The 17,087-nt window shown below is 42.8% G+C and overlaps 1 protein-coding gene across 2 annotated transcripts in view; it reads left to right on the top strand.

Annotated features, from left to right (window-relative positions):
* SYT3 (synaptotagmin 3) overlaps positions 1–13,371 on the top strand; it is a 42,362-nt gene extending 28,991 nt beyond the window's left edge. For both annotated transcript variants that reach the window (XM_042471058.1, XM_042471057.1), the window contains exons 6-10: positions 4,374–4,494; positions 5,490–5,661; positions 6,962–7,091; positions 9,004–9,122; positions 11,677–13,371. In XM_042471058.1, coding sequence (XP_042326992.1) covers positions 4,374–4,494; positions 5,490–5,661; positions 6,962–7,091; positions 9,004–9,090 — 510 coding nt within the window. In that variant the 3' untranslated portion in view covers positions 9,091–9,122; positions 11,677–13,371. The remainder of the gene's footprint in view (positions 1–4,373; positions 4,495–5,489; positions 5,662–6,961; positions 7,092–9,003; positions 9,123–11,676) is intronic.
* The last annotated feature ends 3,716 nt before the right edge of the window (positions 13,372–17,087 follow it).

Genomic DNA, 17,087 nt, shown 5'->3' with positions numbered 1-17,087 from the left:
AGAAAATCAAAAATATTCCGGCATATCTGTATTCATGTAATGGAAAAGCCTTTTAATATGAAATTTGGAGAAAGTCCTTTGAAGACCAGCCGCATTCTGAAAAGCGGTGGATTCTTTGTTTTTCTCTGTTCAAAAAGAAAGTGAGAAGGGAAAGAAAAGAAGTCACGTGGTACCTTTAAGGCTAATAGATTTATTTTAACATGAGCTTTTGCTGATTACAGCCTGCTACTTCAATATGCAATATTCAGGCATCATGTATATATGCACAGTGGGGATTGGATTAGATTAAAATGGGATCCGTAAAATGACAATTGTAGCACTGGTCATAAACCTTCAAAGTGATGACTTGTCATAAACATCCTGGAATCTATAAGGCTATAAGACACAGGAGACTACAAGGTGAAGAGGCTGCTTATTTGTTTTAGTTTATTTGTATGCCACCTTTCTACCAAACTGGGACCCAAGACAGCTCCCAGAAAGAGCCGATTAAAAAAACACACAATACTTTCACATTAAAATATAATCACAATATAAAATAATTTTAAAACATGCAAAAGTTTTAAAAGGTAAACGTCCCAGAATTAATTAACTCTGAGGTGTTGAAATATTCTGCTTTCAGGAAAGTACCATTCCATTGAAGCAGTGGTTCCGAACCTGTGGGTCGGCACCCCTTTGGGGGTCGAATGACCCTTTCATGGGGGTCGCCTAAGACCATTGGAAAACACCTATTTAATTACAGTTATGAAGCAGCAACAAAAATAATTTCATGGGTTTGGGTCACCACAACATGAGGAACTGTATTAAAGGGTCGCGGCATTAGGAAGATTGGGAACCACTGCATTGAAGGCAGAGTTGTTTTTTTCAAGAAGCTGCAGGGAGCTAACATGCTTAATTGTAATGAAAACCAGTTTATATATGTAGAATGGTTTGTTGTGTGCCTCCAAGTCGTTTCCAACTTACACAACCCTATCATGGGGTTTTCTTGGCAAGTTTCTTCAGAGGAGGTTTGCCATGGCCATCCTCTGAGGCTGAGAGAGTGTGACTTGCCCAAGGTCACCTAGTAAGTGGCCAAGCCAGGATTTGAACTCTGGTCTCCAGAGTCATAGTCCAATGCTCAAAAGTCATTATCTGTGTGAAAGCCTCAGCTAAAAGGCTGGGATTTGTAAATGTGCCCCAATTCAGCTGTGTCTTTTTAAAAAAAGAATATTTCCTTGCTTGGCCTTTATAGAAGGGGAATAAATGTGCCATGTTTTCATTCCTACTGTTTGTGAAAGCTGGTTATAATTTTCACACATGTAAATTTTACTTCTGTGTGCGCTTGCATAACCCAAACATGAGAAAACATAGCCTGGTTGACAGCTCAAGGAAAAAGCCCTCTTGAGGGAGTGAATGGGTGATAACTGATTCATTATGGTAATTATTAATAGTCTTTCAAAAATTTAATAGCCTTTCAAAATCTAATGTTTAATCTGAGTAGCAAGAAATGAAATCTGAATAATATTTTCATTTGTGAACTGATAACGTAGCTCTGAGTAGGAAGAAATGAAATCTGAATGAAGTTTTCCTTTATGAACTGATAACGTAGCTCTGAGTAGGAAGAAATGAAATCTGAATAATGTTCTCATTTTCGATCTGATAACTTTCTTTTGTATTTGATGAGCTGTGGATCGAATCCTGTCTTGGTCATGTTTCAACTAGAGTTGTTGAAATCAAACTAGTGGTTGGGATGCTGGCTGTGCCTTTTGTTGCAATGCGTTCGATTGTGTTTTTAATATATTTGTTTTATTTCAGGTTATAATGCTGTGCGCTATATATTTTATTATTAGCCATTTTGAGTATTATTAGCCAGGTCCCAACAACTTCAATATGTATACTTTGTGTGTATGGGCCTTCAGGTCGCTTGTGCGCATATGGCGACCCTATGAATTTCATAAAGTTTTCTTAGGCAAGGAATACTCAGAGGAGGTTTTGCCAGTACCTTCCTCAGAAATACAGCCTACAGCACCTAGTATTTCTTGGCAGTATCCCATCCCAAGTACTAACCAAGGCTGACCCTACTTAACTTCCAAGGTCAGATGCAATCTGGTACCAGAGTATATAGACCCTCAGGTATACTTTAATCTACATCTGGATCTAATCCAGAGGCAAGCAGTTTCACGGGGGATGATGTAACTTCCTAGGTTACATTAGCACATCTGGATGCACAGGAAGTGCATGCCCGCCAACATTTCACAGATGAAAACTGGGACATATCTGGCCAAACAGCATTAGAGTGTGGTAAAGACAGAAGAAGTTATGCATGAGGAAGAACACTCAAGCTAAGAGATGCTGCAGCAGTTTGCATTTGCCTAAAACCACTGGGAAGAGCAAGATTCCATCTCCTCCTCTCCCCCCTGCTAAGTTCATTGAGTGCAAACTATGTGTTACACTTTAAACTCTGTTTGCAATGACTGAAGTAAGTTGAGGACAGCAGGCAAAAGTAAGAGGAGAAGAGAGAAACTGGGACATTTTAAAAGTAGCTGGAAAAATGGGACAACAGGGGATTAATTGGGACTGTCCCTACAAAATTGGGTTAGTTAGAAGGTATACATCTGAAGGGTAACAAGTTGCCCACCCATTTTAAACTGTCCAGTGCATCTGAGGAACTAGACTTAAGTCTACAAAAGCTCATGCTGCCAACTTCTTTCTTTCAGTTAGTCTCAAAGGTGCTACAAGATCTCTCTCTACATACTGATTTTACAGACTAGCATGGCTATATCATTTAATTCTATCCAGTGATAACTCTCTCTTCAGGGTGGTCTCAATGCCAGAGGTGAGGCAAGCCATGGTTGATGAAGAGGGATTCTCATCTGTGCCCTGGTTCCTTACTTAAGACACAGTCTTTCTTCATGAATTTAGCAGGCAGCTACATTTTTTTATCTTGGGTATCAAATTTAAAAAAAAACCTTTCTGTTAAAACAAGGATTGTATGGCCTGATTCTTTACTCTTTTTACTCTTATCTGAGACTGTTGTTGTATTTGTATTGTTTTTATATTTCTGATTTTTTTTTATTATTATCATGGTTGCATTTCTAGTGAGTTACTTGGAAAGACAGCACAGAGGAAAGGTGGAATATAAATAACTTGGCAGAAGAATGCAAAGACAGCTGTGTTAATCTGGATCAGTATGCAAAGGGATATTGTAGTACCTTTGAGACCAACTGAAAAAAAGAAGGTTGTAGCATAAGCTTTCATAGGCTGAGTCTGTTTCATCAGATGCATGAAATCAAATGTCTATGGGCTTAAGGTGGGAGGAATCAACCATGTTATGAACAAGCAATTATTTTGATAGGAAACCTATTAATACACGTAGTGTACTGAGGACTGATGATACAGATTTCTAGTGATATCTGTATCCACTTATACCTTGTCCACAAATTCAACCATCCACAGCTTGAAACTCTTTAAATAAATACACACACACACACACACCAAAAATAACACTTTGATTTTGCAATTTTATACAAGGGACACCATTTTACTATGCCACTGTATTTAATGGGAACTGAGCATCCACAGATTTTGGTATCCACAGGGGTCCTGGACCCAAACCCCTTCAGATACCAATGGACCCCTGAACTGGAAAGGTGTGGTACGCGAGTTAATCTGCTCAAACATTCTGAAAATCCTTTGCTCTAAATTTGCCACTTTGAGGTCAGTGAGAAGAGTGTCCTAGGAGACTGAAGTGTTCTTTCCCTGGATTTTATGTATTGTCATTATTAAATAGGGGGAGTATTTCTAATATTGGCACCATGCTTTCAGGGAGAATTCATGGGTTTCTTATTGATGAATGGTTTCAATAAGGATAAGCAAGTTTCCCTTAAAACACCATGAGCAGCAGTTAGGAGAAGTGCTTAGTAATGAGGAATGTGTGTCCCTCCCAGTGGCTGTTGGGCTGCACCTCCCACTGAGGCTGATATATCTCAATAGCTTCTGGAAAAACACAGTATTTTAGCCCCATTCCTAGTTCACTTATGTCAGAATTGCAAGTAGATTGGAAGATGGAGGTGCACACCTATCCAAGGGTAGTGTTGACTAAAATCCAGCAAGCTCAGCTCTCCTTCTCTTGTCTGGGGACTTTTTCATCAGATTGAATCATGGATGTGTAGAGTTGGAAGGGGCTTTTAGTGAGTGCATAATCCAACCCCCTGCGTGGCACAAGATCTGCAATGCAGGATGTAACTGCAGCATCCCTGACAGGTGGCTCTCCAGCCTCTGCTTCAATATCCCCAGTAATGTTTTAATAGTATTATTATTATCATTGAAATCATCATCATTATCATTTTTGTCATGGATCCTAAAGCACACTCTGGGCTTTTTCCCATCTCCCATAGGAAAAAGCAGATCTGGGGGAGCTGAATTTCTCCCTCTGTTACCTGCCCACAGCCGGACGTCTCACTGTCACCATAATCAAGGCCACCAACCTGAAAGCCATGGACCTGACTGGATTTTCTGGTGAGCAAAAATTCTGAATCCCCAGGCTGTTAATATTAACATTTGGGCAAAAGCAGTGGGATTGTAGAGATGTAGACTGGGGTAGATTGAGGGCCAAGGGGACAGATTGGGCTGGTTGGAAGGGGCAGATCAAGTATAAGGAAAGAAACAAAACGGTACAGAGCAGATGGGGAAATAAATAAGACAACTAGGGTAGGAGTGAGCAAAAGGTAGATTGATATCTACTCAGAAATGTTTTGGACAGCAACTCCCAAGATCCCTCTATCAGCATGGCCATTGGCCATCTTTGTTCAGGGATTGTGGGAGTTGTAGTCTAAAAGAGTAACATTTCCCAAGATCTGAATCTCCTATCATGATTTGCAGTGGAGCTGTGCTGGTTTCTGACTTCCAAGAAAAAACAGCCAATGGATCAAGATAGAAAGGTGTAATGTAATTTTCTGTTTACAGGGAATTATTCAGCACATAGAAGTGTTTGGGAATGTCATTCCCCTCCCCTTGCAGCTCCTGCCCATTCCACTAAATCATTTTGCTGTGTGTGTGGATCAGGCCTTACCATGTTGACCTCCTGTGGGGCTGATAGAGGAGAAAGCAGACTAGCCAATCATAGGCATTGCTTCCCAGCCACCAAAGACCAGCTTAGATGGGACTGGGAAATGTTGTCCAACAACCACAATATTGACTAAGCCATCCTCATTATTTTAAGCCAATAAGGGCTAAAACTACAACTCATATCTCTGTATGCCAAAGATATGAGTGGTTGGGAGGCTCCCTGAGGAAGAACCTGCTGCCACCCCAGCACCTGTCACCTGAGGTGTTTTCCTCACTCTGCCAATGGTGGTCCTGGATGGTAGTTTTCAGAGGCAGGGTTGGGGACAAATGTGGAAGGTAGGTAACAGGCAGCATGGGTTTGAACTCTGCCTGCCTTTAGTTTGGACCAATTCCCACTCCTTATCATAACTATCTCCTCCTTCCACCCTTCCTGTGTCTCTCTTCAGATCCTTATGTTAAGGCCTCCCTTATGTGTGAAGGACGGCGGTTGAAGAAGCGCAAGACGTCCATCAAGAAGAATACCCTCAACCCCAGTTACAACGAGGCCCTTGTCTTTGACATTCCCCAGGACAGCATGGAACACGTCAGCATCACGTTGGCAGTCATGGATTATGATTGGTGAGAAACATTCACACACCAGTTGAAAAGGAGAGTCAACACTGTAATGGTGATCGCATTGGACTAGAACTCAACCCAATCCATAGGATGACTATAGGGCTAAAAAGAGAGGGGAGGGTCACATATACCACCTTGAATTGATATAAATGTAACAAATAAAAAGTAGGTGGGGAAGAGAGAAGGGTTGACTAGAAATGGCTTCTCCAGGATCCTTCAGTACCAACTGCATAATTAACCCTCCATTATCCTTTATTATGCAGAAGGTTCTTTCCACTGGTTATGGTTCAAGGATTTTGGCTTGATTTTACTGCCACTGCTGTACCACCCTTAGTTCTGACAAGAAAATAAGTATTCAGCTGAGATCATACATGGTTGTGAGCAGAAATCCACTATGGCTTGTGGAGCTCCACTTTGGCTCCTGTCACCACTCCAAGGATGCACTGTGTCACTGTGATAGCCGCCCCTACTCCATGGCCATCCCATTTCTGGAGGAGAATCAGAGAGTGAGATTAGAGAAGCATCTGGCTACACTCTCAGTCAGATGCAGACCACAAACACCTTCCGCCAAGATCTACGGGGGTCCTCCAGAGGTCTTAGCATTCATCACTGTATTTGGCTCTGGAAACATAGGCAGTCGTTGGGGCTATCACAGTGGCATAGTGAGTCCTAGGGGAGCTTTGGTTGTTGCAAGGAAAGGAGGGGAATGCCTATCTTCATAGCACCAACCCCTCCCACCAAATATAGCTACAGAAGCATAAAGTGGAATTATGCTTGCATATGTCACTAACAAGATGCTGTCCTTAGGGATTCTAGAAATCAGGACTCTGAATAGAGACAGAGACTACCATTCCAGGGGAAGTTTAATGAATGGCAGGATGTAAAAAGCAGAGACCAAGGCTACCTGGAGTATATAGAAGATCCAAAGCAGATGTTATATTGGGGCCTTGTCATGCATCCAGTAAGCAATGCTTAATTTCCTGAATGAGCTCTTGCACCAAAATTTGTCATAAAGAAGATCCTGGTGACTACAGGGGCTGTCTGTTATCAGCATTGGCTGTTTCTAGTTTTCAAAGTGTGTGGCAAGGTAAAATGCATAGTAAGCCTTAAAAACATTCTGCCTTGTTAATCTTCCAGTGTTCAGCTGTCTTTCTCAATCCCCAAGATCACAGTGTAAATGAATTATGCAGATTTGTTATACCCTTATGCCCATCGGGCATAACCTATTCTGAGCCAGATAATCTTTACATTTCACTGCTTCCTCTGTGGATGGCTGGTACCAAAATATGCCTTCTGTCCTCAGCATTGGGCACAACGAAGTCATTGGGATGTGCCGAGTGGGCAGTGATGCCGACACACCTGGAAGAGACCACTGGGCTGAGATGTTGGCAAACCCACGTAAACCGATTGAACACTGGCATCAGCTGGTGGAGGTATGTATTGTGTAGTGGGAACTTTAGGAACGACACTATGTACTGTTCTGGTGACTTTATTTTTTAAAAGCCTATAGCGGGAAATGCAAAAAGGGGCAGGCAAGCAGAAAGATCAAGGGGCTGGAGCAGGTTTCCCCAGGAGAAAATGTTAAAACATTTGGGTGTCTTCATTTTGGGGGAAATGGGAATTGAATTGTGTGTGTGTGTGTGTGTGACACAGTGGGTGTATGCAAAATTGTGTATTGTGGGAAGAAAGTGAACTACGCATGCATCCAGGCTGATTGAAAAGACCAGAAAGCCCCATATTTTTTTCCTGTTCTGATTTTATTTTGGAGATCCACACATGTTTTGTTTATTCCAGAATATTTTTGTCATCTCCCAGTACAATCAGAGACTTTTTATACCATCTCCCCAGGGCAGTTTATTTTAGACCAGTATAAAATTGGAAAGAACAGGAACAAAATCTAGGACATTTCAATAAGTCTGAATGCACTCTAGGAGAAGTTGTTTTCTCTCTTTCATAATATTATGACATAGGGTACTGGAGTTGAGCTGAATGGGGCAGATTTAAAAAATAAAACCCAAGAGCTACTGTGTTGTAGTGGTTTGAGTGTTGGACTAGAATTCTGGGAAACAAGGGTTCAAATCCCCACTTACCAGTGGAAACCCATTGGGTGAGCTTGGGCATGTCACAACCTTTCAGCCTCAGAGGAAGGCAGTGACAACTCCCCTCTGTACAAACCATGCCAGGAAAACCCCATCACAGGGTCAGCTTAGGGTCACTATAAGTTGGAAATGAGTTGAATGAAAAAGGGATCAATTTTACACAGTTAAAATAGTTTCAGTAGTAGAATTCACTACCACAGCACAGTGATGGCCACGATGTTTGACAGCTTTAAAACGGGATCACATGAAGTCATGGAGGATAAACCTCTCTGTGGCTCATAGTTGTGAATGCTGTACATTATCTCATCTCAAAGGCAGTGTGCCTCCTGATAACCAGTTCATGGAGACACAGGCAGAGAGGCGAGGTGGCACTAATTTCCTGCCCTTTGGTGTGCCACTGGGGCACCTGGTCAGGACTAGGGGGTTGGACTGGATGGCCCTTGTGGTCTCTTCCAACTCTATGATTCTATGACTAGAAAGGACCTAGTACTGATCCAGCACAGGTTCCTGTTATCTTCTTATGTCCTTATTTTAACAACAGGAATGATGTAAGACCACTCACATACTTGATAGAAACATAATGTTCCAGACTGTTTTCTGTATTGTAAAACAAGCATTGATCTTTTTCCCTTTGGGGGCTCAGCTTTCTGATGAGTCCTTGAGGTAATGATACAGCAACAGCTTACCACTTGAAAGAAATGCTGGTATTGTAGTGTCCAAGTAGTATTTTAAGGACATGAGAAGGAACAACACAATGCATTACAAGCATAAAACATAAAGCACTCCTTCTAAAGAACAAATACCAGAAAGGGAAGCACCCCAAAATTTAACTTAAATAAGTTGGGAGTGGAAGACTAAGGAGAGCTATGGGACTTAAGCTGCATCCACACTGCAGAAATAATACATTTTTGACACCACTTTAACTGCCATGGCTGAATGCTATGGGATTCTTGTAGTTTGCACCAAAGCTCTCTGACAGAGAAGACTAAAAGTCTCACAAAACAACAGAACTCCATAGCATTGAACCATGGAAATTAAAGTGGTGTCAACCTGAATTATTTCAGCAGTGTGAATTCAGCCCTAGTGGATTAGTGCATAGTGAAGAATGGGGAGCTACATCTTCTCATTCCTCTGGGGTTCTGCCAAAAGCGGTGTGTGGTCCAGTGATAATACTGCTAGTTGTGGTAGTGATAAAACTGCTAGTTGTAATATTCTCCCGTCTTCCTCTTCTCCTCTTTTCCTCCAGGAAAAGACTTTGAACAGCTACATCAACAAGAATCCTCCAGCACGGGACAAACCCAGTATCGTAGTAGAAACTGTACATTCGGATTAAGATGGCCTGCCAGTCCTTCATCACTGGGGATTGTGAGTACTTTTGCCAGATGGGAAATTGGCACAGTATCTTAATTTTAGTTGGAAATAGAGCAATGTGGAAATTGTTACCAGTTTTTTTACCTGCATTAGTCGCAGTGGTGTAGCTAGGAATTGAGGAAGGGGCTCTTTAGACTGATTTAAGTATGAAATCTATAACTTTGCCCTACTACACTGGGGGTCTTCTTGCTTATTCAGACCCTGGAATTTTGCCCCAAAGACTTTCCCTGATGTCTGCACTTTATGGTGACCAGATGTGATAGCTAACAAAGGGGGACAAGACACTGCAAAACGTAGACCATTCAAGAAAAATGTAGGACATTACAAAATAAAAGTCACCTGTTTTGTGCTTCAGCATAAAATATAAATATAAATTCATTTCATATGGTTTGTTTACAGCTGTATTACATATGTTGTATTTTTTATGATGAAGTGATCTTCGTTAAAATGCCTTTTTGGTTTGGAATAGACTTACAGAACTCTGAGCAAGGCAAATGCTTAAAGTTGGACTTCACCAGCAACAAACCCTTGACTGAATCTACATTTAAATTATTCCTTTCATTTACCCAATGTGCCAAAATTAAGGGGGGAAAAACCTTTCAGTATTTGCAATGTGTCCCCAGCAACCTATTGCCGAACACATTTGCTGTTCTTTCCTTCTCCAAGAAGCAAAGATGCACACAGCTCTGGGGCAGCAGTAGTCTTGTCTGCTGCTGCTCCTAGGAAAAAAGAACTTTAGAAGGATCCATCCTATTCACCTATTTGCAGTAGATGAATTTCTTGAAGGAGAACAGTAAAATGTGGTCTTACTCAGTGGGCTTCCAAGCCATGCTCAAAATGAAGAGCATTGTGGAATTCTTCCTGGACAGAAGGATGAAATGTAGGACATGCCCTGGAAAAGGAGGACATCTGGTCACCCTGCACCACTGACTGACTGACTAACCCTAGCTCCTCATGTAGTTCCCCCTGTGACCACCAGAGGGATTCAAGTGCAGCCCTTTTTGTGGCTCATTTCTTTCAACCCTTTGAAGGCCATCTCTTTGGGTAGGTTGAATTCTGCACTGAAAGTCATGCAAACAGGGCTCTAGCCAGACTGGGACAAATTGATCTCTTGCAGTAGTGGAAGAAGTGGTTTGCCATATGTCATAACTTAATAACAAACTCCAAAAAAAAAAAACCCAACAATACTAGATTTCTTTTGTGATTTGTCAGCTCCCATTTAATAGAGGAGGTCTCCTTTAGATTCTCAATTAGAAAAAGGCAATTTGCAGAGGTTTTCTTTTCTTTTTTTAAAAGATGGTGAATAAACTGTTGTGTAGATTCATGTATAAGTCTAGAAATGTTAGTCCAAAAATTGACACACCCCCCCAAACCAGAGTCAACTTATCCATGGGTCAATGTAAGTACTGTACTTTATCTCCTATGTAAAAAAGAAACCATCCCCTGGTGAAAAACAAAAGCGTAATCTGATCTGGAATCACTGACCCCTCTTTACTCTCTCTTCCATCCAGCCTTTAGTGTGAGTACAGTTATGCCTGCTGGGATTTGTTAAATTCTCTGCCATTGTTTGCCTTGGCTTCATCCTTTAGATCCTTTGTTACATGCCCCTCAGTTTTACCTTCGACCTATCTATGGGTCATATCAAAATCTGTAATTTTGGCCCCAAAACCTGCCCTCAACTCATACATGAAGTCAATTTAGAATAGAATATATACGGTTGTAATAATTATCCATCAGCTTGGTGCCTGAGGATCCCCTGGCTAATATTTCAACATCACTGTCATCGTTGTTACACCTAAATAATCCTGCAAAAATCTACTTTTACCTATTGTGACTGCAAACACGACTGGCTATGTGATAGAATGGGTAGATGTATAATTATAAGCAGATGAAAGCTTCCAAACATATTTCTTTATTTGGATTTATACATAACCCATCTCCTCCCTCCATGGGACATAAAGTAGCTCCAAGTAAAATAAAATCAAATAACTGCTACTGAAGCATAAAACAGGTGACTTACAGTAATATGCAAAACAAATTAAAAACAACGGAAATACAGTTATGAAAGGGGGGGGGGAGAGGGAGAAATGCACCCATCCAGTTTTAAAAAGCTTTCTTCAGTACCACAACCTAGTTGCCAAATGCCTGCCTAAATAAATAAAAAGCTCTTTGCATAAAGAACAAAGGAGAGTGGAGGCCTTAAGTCAAAATCAGTTGATCTACAACTACTGCACATGATGCAGGTGCTTAAAGCACTTTCCTTCAGCGCTCCCAAGAAGGTACCTCCTTCCCTTTTGTTTCTCCTACATATGGCCAATAATGAACAACCTAGGCTAGAAAAATGCAAAAATATTCCACCTGTTCTGCCTCCCAGGGCCAAGAACGATCACCACCTAACGTTTGTTATAATCTCAATGAGCAGAGAAGTGGCTCTGAGCAGAGTAACTGTGGATCTGAAAGAATTCTTAACATGAAAACTAGCATAGGGGAAGGAGAGATGTGAAAAACTTGGATGTTGGGGTTTTCCCCCCTTTGTTCTTTCTTTTAGGGTTCCAGCGACATGCTCTTTGAACTTTCTGGACTGTTTCCTCTGATCGACCCTGGAGGAACTGCCAACATGGGGCATCTGTGAGTGGGTGGCAAGATCCTGCCCTTCCTCAATCTCCATCTCCCCCAGGAAAATTGCTGCCTGTTGCATTTTTTTTCTAAAGCCATAAAGGCAGCCACGGAGGAGCATTTTTAATGCGGGATGGGGCACATGTGTTATCAAATGTCGGGAGCAGGAGGAGGCTTTTTCCCTTGTCCTTTCACAGGGAATGGGGGACGGTTAACCTTTGTGACGTGCATGTTTTGGGGGGAGTCTCTGTTCTGGAAGAAGAGTTTGGCTGAAGCTTTACGGGGTGTCAACGTTTTTGTTCCGATTGATTTTCAATGGCTTTAAGCTGCATGACTGGCAGAAGTTCAACAGGTGTGCCTGCACATCAGATTGATGAGGGAGGTGACTGGCTGCACTGTTGGGGGATCTGACTGTTAAAGCCACAGTTTCCTGTCAGGGTTAAAATAGAGGGTAGGGGCATTTTTGGGGATTAGAAGCTCTCCTCCTATCATTCCATGTATGGTCTTTAAATCTCTTCTCAGCTGGGAATTTAGGAGAAAGTTAACTGAGGTCTCTTGTTGAGGGAATGTTTCAGACTCTCCCTCCTTTAGTTTCTCTCATCTTGACAGATCTCTTGGGGGGATTGGGAATGAGTCTTCCTGCTGCCCAGTTGAGATAGGTGGGGCAGGGCAGTTTCCTCCATTTTGCCAGCATGCATGCAGGATCATTTGCCTCATTCTGCATGAACCTCTAACCTCAGAGGAGGAGGGAGACCAGGGGATGGTGGAACTTCCTTCCCTAACCACCTTGCCCGGAGAGACAGCTTTGAAAGTGGCACAAAAGTAGTACACAACAGTCATGCCCTCCCTTCCCTCTCCACCCCTCTTGAAGAAAGACCACGGAGTTCTTTGACATGAATTGGAAAAGGGCTTGTGACATTTTTTTAAAAAGGCTCCATGGTGGAGTATATTAAGGCCCGGTCCTCCCTCATTAAAAACCAGATTTGGGCCTATCTCAACTCCCAACATAGGCTGCGGATTCTGGACTATTCTGTGTATGCGTGTGTGTCAGTGTATGGGGGTAAAGTGTCTTGTTCCCTCCTTCCCTAAACCTAGTTGATTTTTTGGTTCTTCTGGGGTTTGCATGATTGTTCACTGCCTAAGGTGGGTAAGGGAGCCATTCCCAGACTTCAGCTGGCAGAACGCTGGGTCGGAGAACCTAGGTGTCCTAGTTTTGTCCCCACTTGTGTTGCTCTTTCCCTATATACCCCCCTCCCGTTTCTTCTCGTTTGGAATGTCGGTTTTTTCCAATTGTTTTGTCTCACACTCCCTCTTGCACCTCCATTTGTCATTTTGTCTTTGTCTTTTTGAGATTTTGTCCTGTTTATGGTTGGTTTGGGGTTGGTTTGTTTTTTTAAGTGTGTGAAATGAAGTGGGGGGAGGGGACAAAAAAAAAGGGGGGGAACAAAACCAGCCCTGCTTCCTAAACCTCTGTCCCCCTTTTTTTGGGAAAAGCCATATACCTCCCCCCATTGCTTGGGGACAACCCCACCAGCATCAGTGGGGGAGGGGAGGGGGCCGGAAGGTGATCTCTCTTTGCAATAGGTTTGGAAACTGAAGCTGCTGCTAAACCGTGATATCAATAAAACTGGAGAAAAACAAAACATGTTATCAGTCGGGTAGCTGCAGATCAGACTTTTTTGGGAGATCAAGACTGGGTGTGATCAAGTGGTGTGTGAAATAGATTTGGATTCACCCTTTTCAGAAACAGTGAGTACATTTTGAAGTTCAAGCACTCATCATAACCATAGCCACATCCACAATCCAAAAAAACCACAGGCTGCTATAGTAAACCATAGCACTGTCTGAGCATGGGATGAGATTACAATAGGGACAGCGGATTAATGTATTGTTGTCATGTTCACACACACACACACACCCCAATTACTATGAGGACTACAGCTAAGATCAAGAGGAACTTAGATCATGCCATTATCCTTGCTAAGTAGAAAGTCCCAACTTTGTTTGGCCTATGAACCCTGACTCTGCTACAGAGGTGCACAAATGTTCTGGCAATCATTTTCAGACAAAACAGCATGTCTCATCTACAGCTATTTCTATTGCTAAATCTATCAGGTAGAAAGAATGGTTCTCTGAGCACCTGTTGCCTAAATGGTATTGGGAGATGCTTTTCCAACAGCCTTTCTTCAATCTGATGCCCTCCAGATGTGTTGGAATACAACTCTCATTTTACTTACAGCCAACATGGGAAGGCAACTGTGAGGTATAATGGCCTCGTTGGGGATTCAACAGGCTGGGGTCAATACCCATGGCAGGACACATTATCATTTCAGTCAAAAATATACCCAGAAGTCAATTCTAAGAAAACAAGCCAGGCTCTTCAGTTTGGAGATGTTCAGACATCATTGTGTACTGGACCTCAAGCACCACCACAGGCTCAAGAGAACCAAAATTAAAAATAAGGACTTTTCCAGTTACTGTAAATACAGAGAACAGAGAATACCTTTCCTTACTTGTTACGTTTTATAATCCACCTTGCTTCCTGGCTGTTTCCAGGATAGACATGGTGCTTCCTGTATTATCCTCACAGCAACCATGTGAGCTAGAAGAGGCAGAATGAGAGTGACTGCCCCAAGGTCACCCAGGGAGTTCCATGCTAGGTGAGGACATACATGTGGATCTCCCAAGCCCTTGTCCAACATTCATCACTCTGTTCCACTGACTCGCAATGTTAGTCCTTCCAAACACTTCCATGCCCTGGATCCCTTCAACCACCAGCTCTGCTTCACTTCAGGTTTGAGGCAGGCCTACTAAAAAGGCAACAACATGCTGATATAGCAAGATGCCTGGCCCTGAAGAGAAATCAGTACAAGCCAGTTAAGTAACTTCCGGCGAGGCAGGTTGCAAGCACAGCTGTAAGAGAGCAGAATCAGCAGGCTGAGTGTCTTGTCCTTCCGTGGAGCAGCAGGTGGGGGTGAAGATCTAAAGCTAGTTTCTAGGGCTGGCAGATGCAAAAAGATGTGAGCCGCATCAGCAGAAACTTCAGAAACAGCACATTTGGCCTCATTCAGCCAATTCATTTCCTCCTTTCACCACCCCAGGTCTTCCAAGAAGGAAGCAGACTTGTACTGTATAAGCAAAAATGCAATGCCTCCATATATTCTGGATACATCACTGGAGCAGAATATAAATAAAGTATAATAATAACAACAGAAAGGTGAAGCAAAGCTGTATCCCTTCATATGGGATACTATTAACACACAGGCTCATCTAATACACTAGGGTTCCCATGCCCATCAGCCCTATTAATGGTATAGAATTGTGAGCCAAGTAGTTCAACATCTGGCTATCTGACCATCACCAGTTCCAAGTTGAATCAGAACCTCTTCCTTTCTAGAGCAGTAAAAGGCCTGGGTTCTAACTGTCTTGTGTGCTTTGAAGTTGTTTCTGACTTGTGATCCTAAGGTAAACTATCAACAGGTTTTCTTGGCAAGATTTGTTCTGAAAGAGTGGGTTTTTGTGGCCGAGTGGTGATTCAAACCCTGGTCTCTTGAGAGTCCTAGTCTTGCCACTCACACCACTACACCAGTATGTAAAGAGAGCCTGTAGCACCATTGGGGCTCCTCAGATTGCCCCTAAGGAGTGGCGGGAGTTACCCTTTTCCTGGCTGGATTGGGGCCGCAGCAACCTCACGCCATGGCCCTGATCTGGCCTTTGGAGGGCACCATAGCCATGGTGGCACGGCTGTAGAGCGCCCCTTCGGCACAAGTGCCAGAGGAGCACCATGATGCAGCATAGCATCATGGCACCCAGGGGGCAGAGTCAGAGCATCCATCATCAGGACACCCTGACTCTGCCCACAGGCCGTTCTGTATAGGGCCTTTGAGACTGACTGAAAGAAGTTGGCAGCATGAGCTTTTGTAGACTGAAGTCTGCGAAAGCTCATGCTGTCAACTTCTTCCTTTCAGTTAGTCTCAAAGGTGCTACAAACTCTCTATACATACTGATTCTACAAACTAACATAACTATATATTAAATGCCTGTTTTACTTTCTCTACATTCAGAATTTTAAACGATCCAAGTTCTTTCTAGATGAGCTGTTTTCACTTTTCTTTCTAAAGCTAACAAAATGCTCACACCTATGCAGTTGCCAAATTCAATGGGTAAAAATGATTCTCCAGGATGGAGGGGACTATGGGGCCATTCAGAGTACCTTTTGTACCGAATTGTAACACGGATTAAAAGTTCCCATTGGCATTGATTTAAACACATCAGAATTAGGGTTTTGCACACCCAATCCAGGGCAAATCCCCCTTAGAGCGGTTTTTCCGAAAGTGGATTATTTTCTGTGTCTTTTAGGAAAACCCATTTCTCCCCGATGCCGGCAAATGTGAACTTGGCCCCGGTCATGATCGGGACAAGTTCAGGGGAGGGATTTAGGTCAGAGGGTGGAACATTTCCTCTCTTTTTTTGTAATTATTTTTGACAGATTATGCGAATGCTTGTTCTACAGGTTGATACATATTGATAGAATGTGTCTGCTTGTGCTACATTTTGCTTGCTTCTAGCAGGGCAGGTCACTTTGCAAGTGGCATTTTTTTAAAATTATTTTTGTGTGTGAGACAGAATATGTGAATGTTACAATGAGAATGTAGCATTCGCATACATGGCATTCTGGGGTGGCATTCTGGGGTGGCAATCGGAGGGAGAGCAAAGAAAGAGGATGCAGAGATGGCATTCAGGTGGCCTCCCCTGCAAGCGACATTTGTTGTTGTTGTTGTTGTTATTGTGACAGATTATGTGAATGCTTTGGGCTGGAAGGGAAGAAGCTGGCATCTGGAGGGAGGCAAGGGCTTCAGAAGTGGCATTGAGCTGGAAGCGGAGAGAAGGAAAGAGGTTCCAAAGAGGAGAAAATGCTGGGCTGGAAGCGAAGGGGAAGCTAGAGGCTGGCATTCAGAGGGAAGGCTGTGGAAACCCATGACTTTGGGGGAGTCACACTCTCTCAGCCTCAGGGGAAAAGGCAATGGCAAATCTCCTCGGAACCAATCTTGCCAAGAAAATCCCAGGTCATTTTAGGGTTGCCATAATCTGTAATGACCCAAATACACATAACACACACACACACACACGGAGGTTTTTAAATTTGACAAGTTGACAGAATATGCAAACACTGCCGCCAGTTTTTTAAAAAAGAGAAGGGGGGAAAGCACCCATTCGGTTAGCCAATGGCTGTAGGATATGTCACCTTTGACGAAAGCGGAAGTGAATTTGATTGACAACAAAGGAGGGTTCATTTTAAAGCGGTACTGAAAATGTGAACTTCAGAGGGGCAAATTGCCCCGA

This window comes from Sceloporus undulatus, chromosome 6, assembly GCF_019175285.1.
Source record: "Sceloporus undulatus isolate JIND9_A2432 ecotype Alabama chromosome 6, SceUnd_v1.1, whole genome shotgun sequence".
Classification (NCBI taxonomy): domain Eukaryota; kingdom Metazoa; phylum Chordata; class Lepidosauria; order Squamata; family Phrynosomatidae; genus Sceloporus; species Sceloporus undulatus.
The sequence above is the reverse complement of the archived record's forward strand: the minus strand, read 5'-3'. Positions and strand labels throughout refer to the sequence as shown.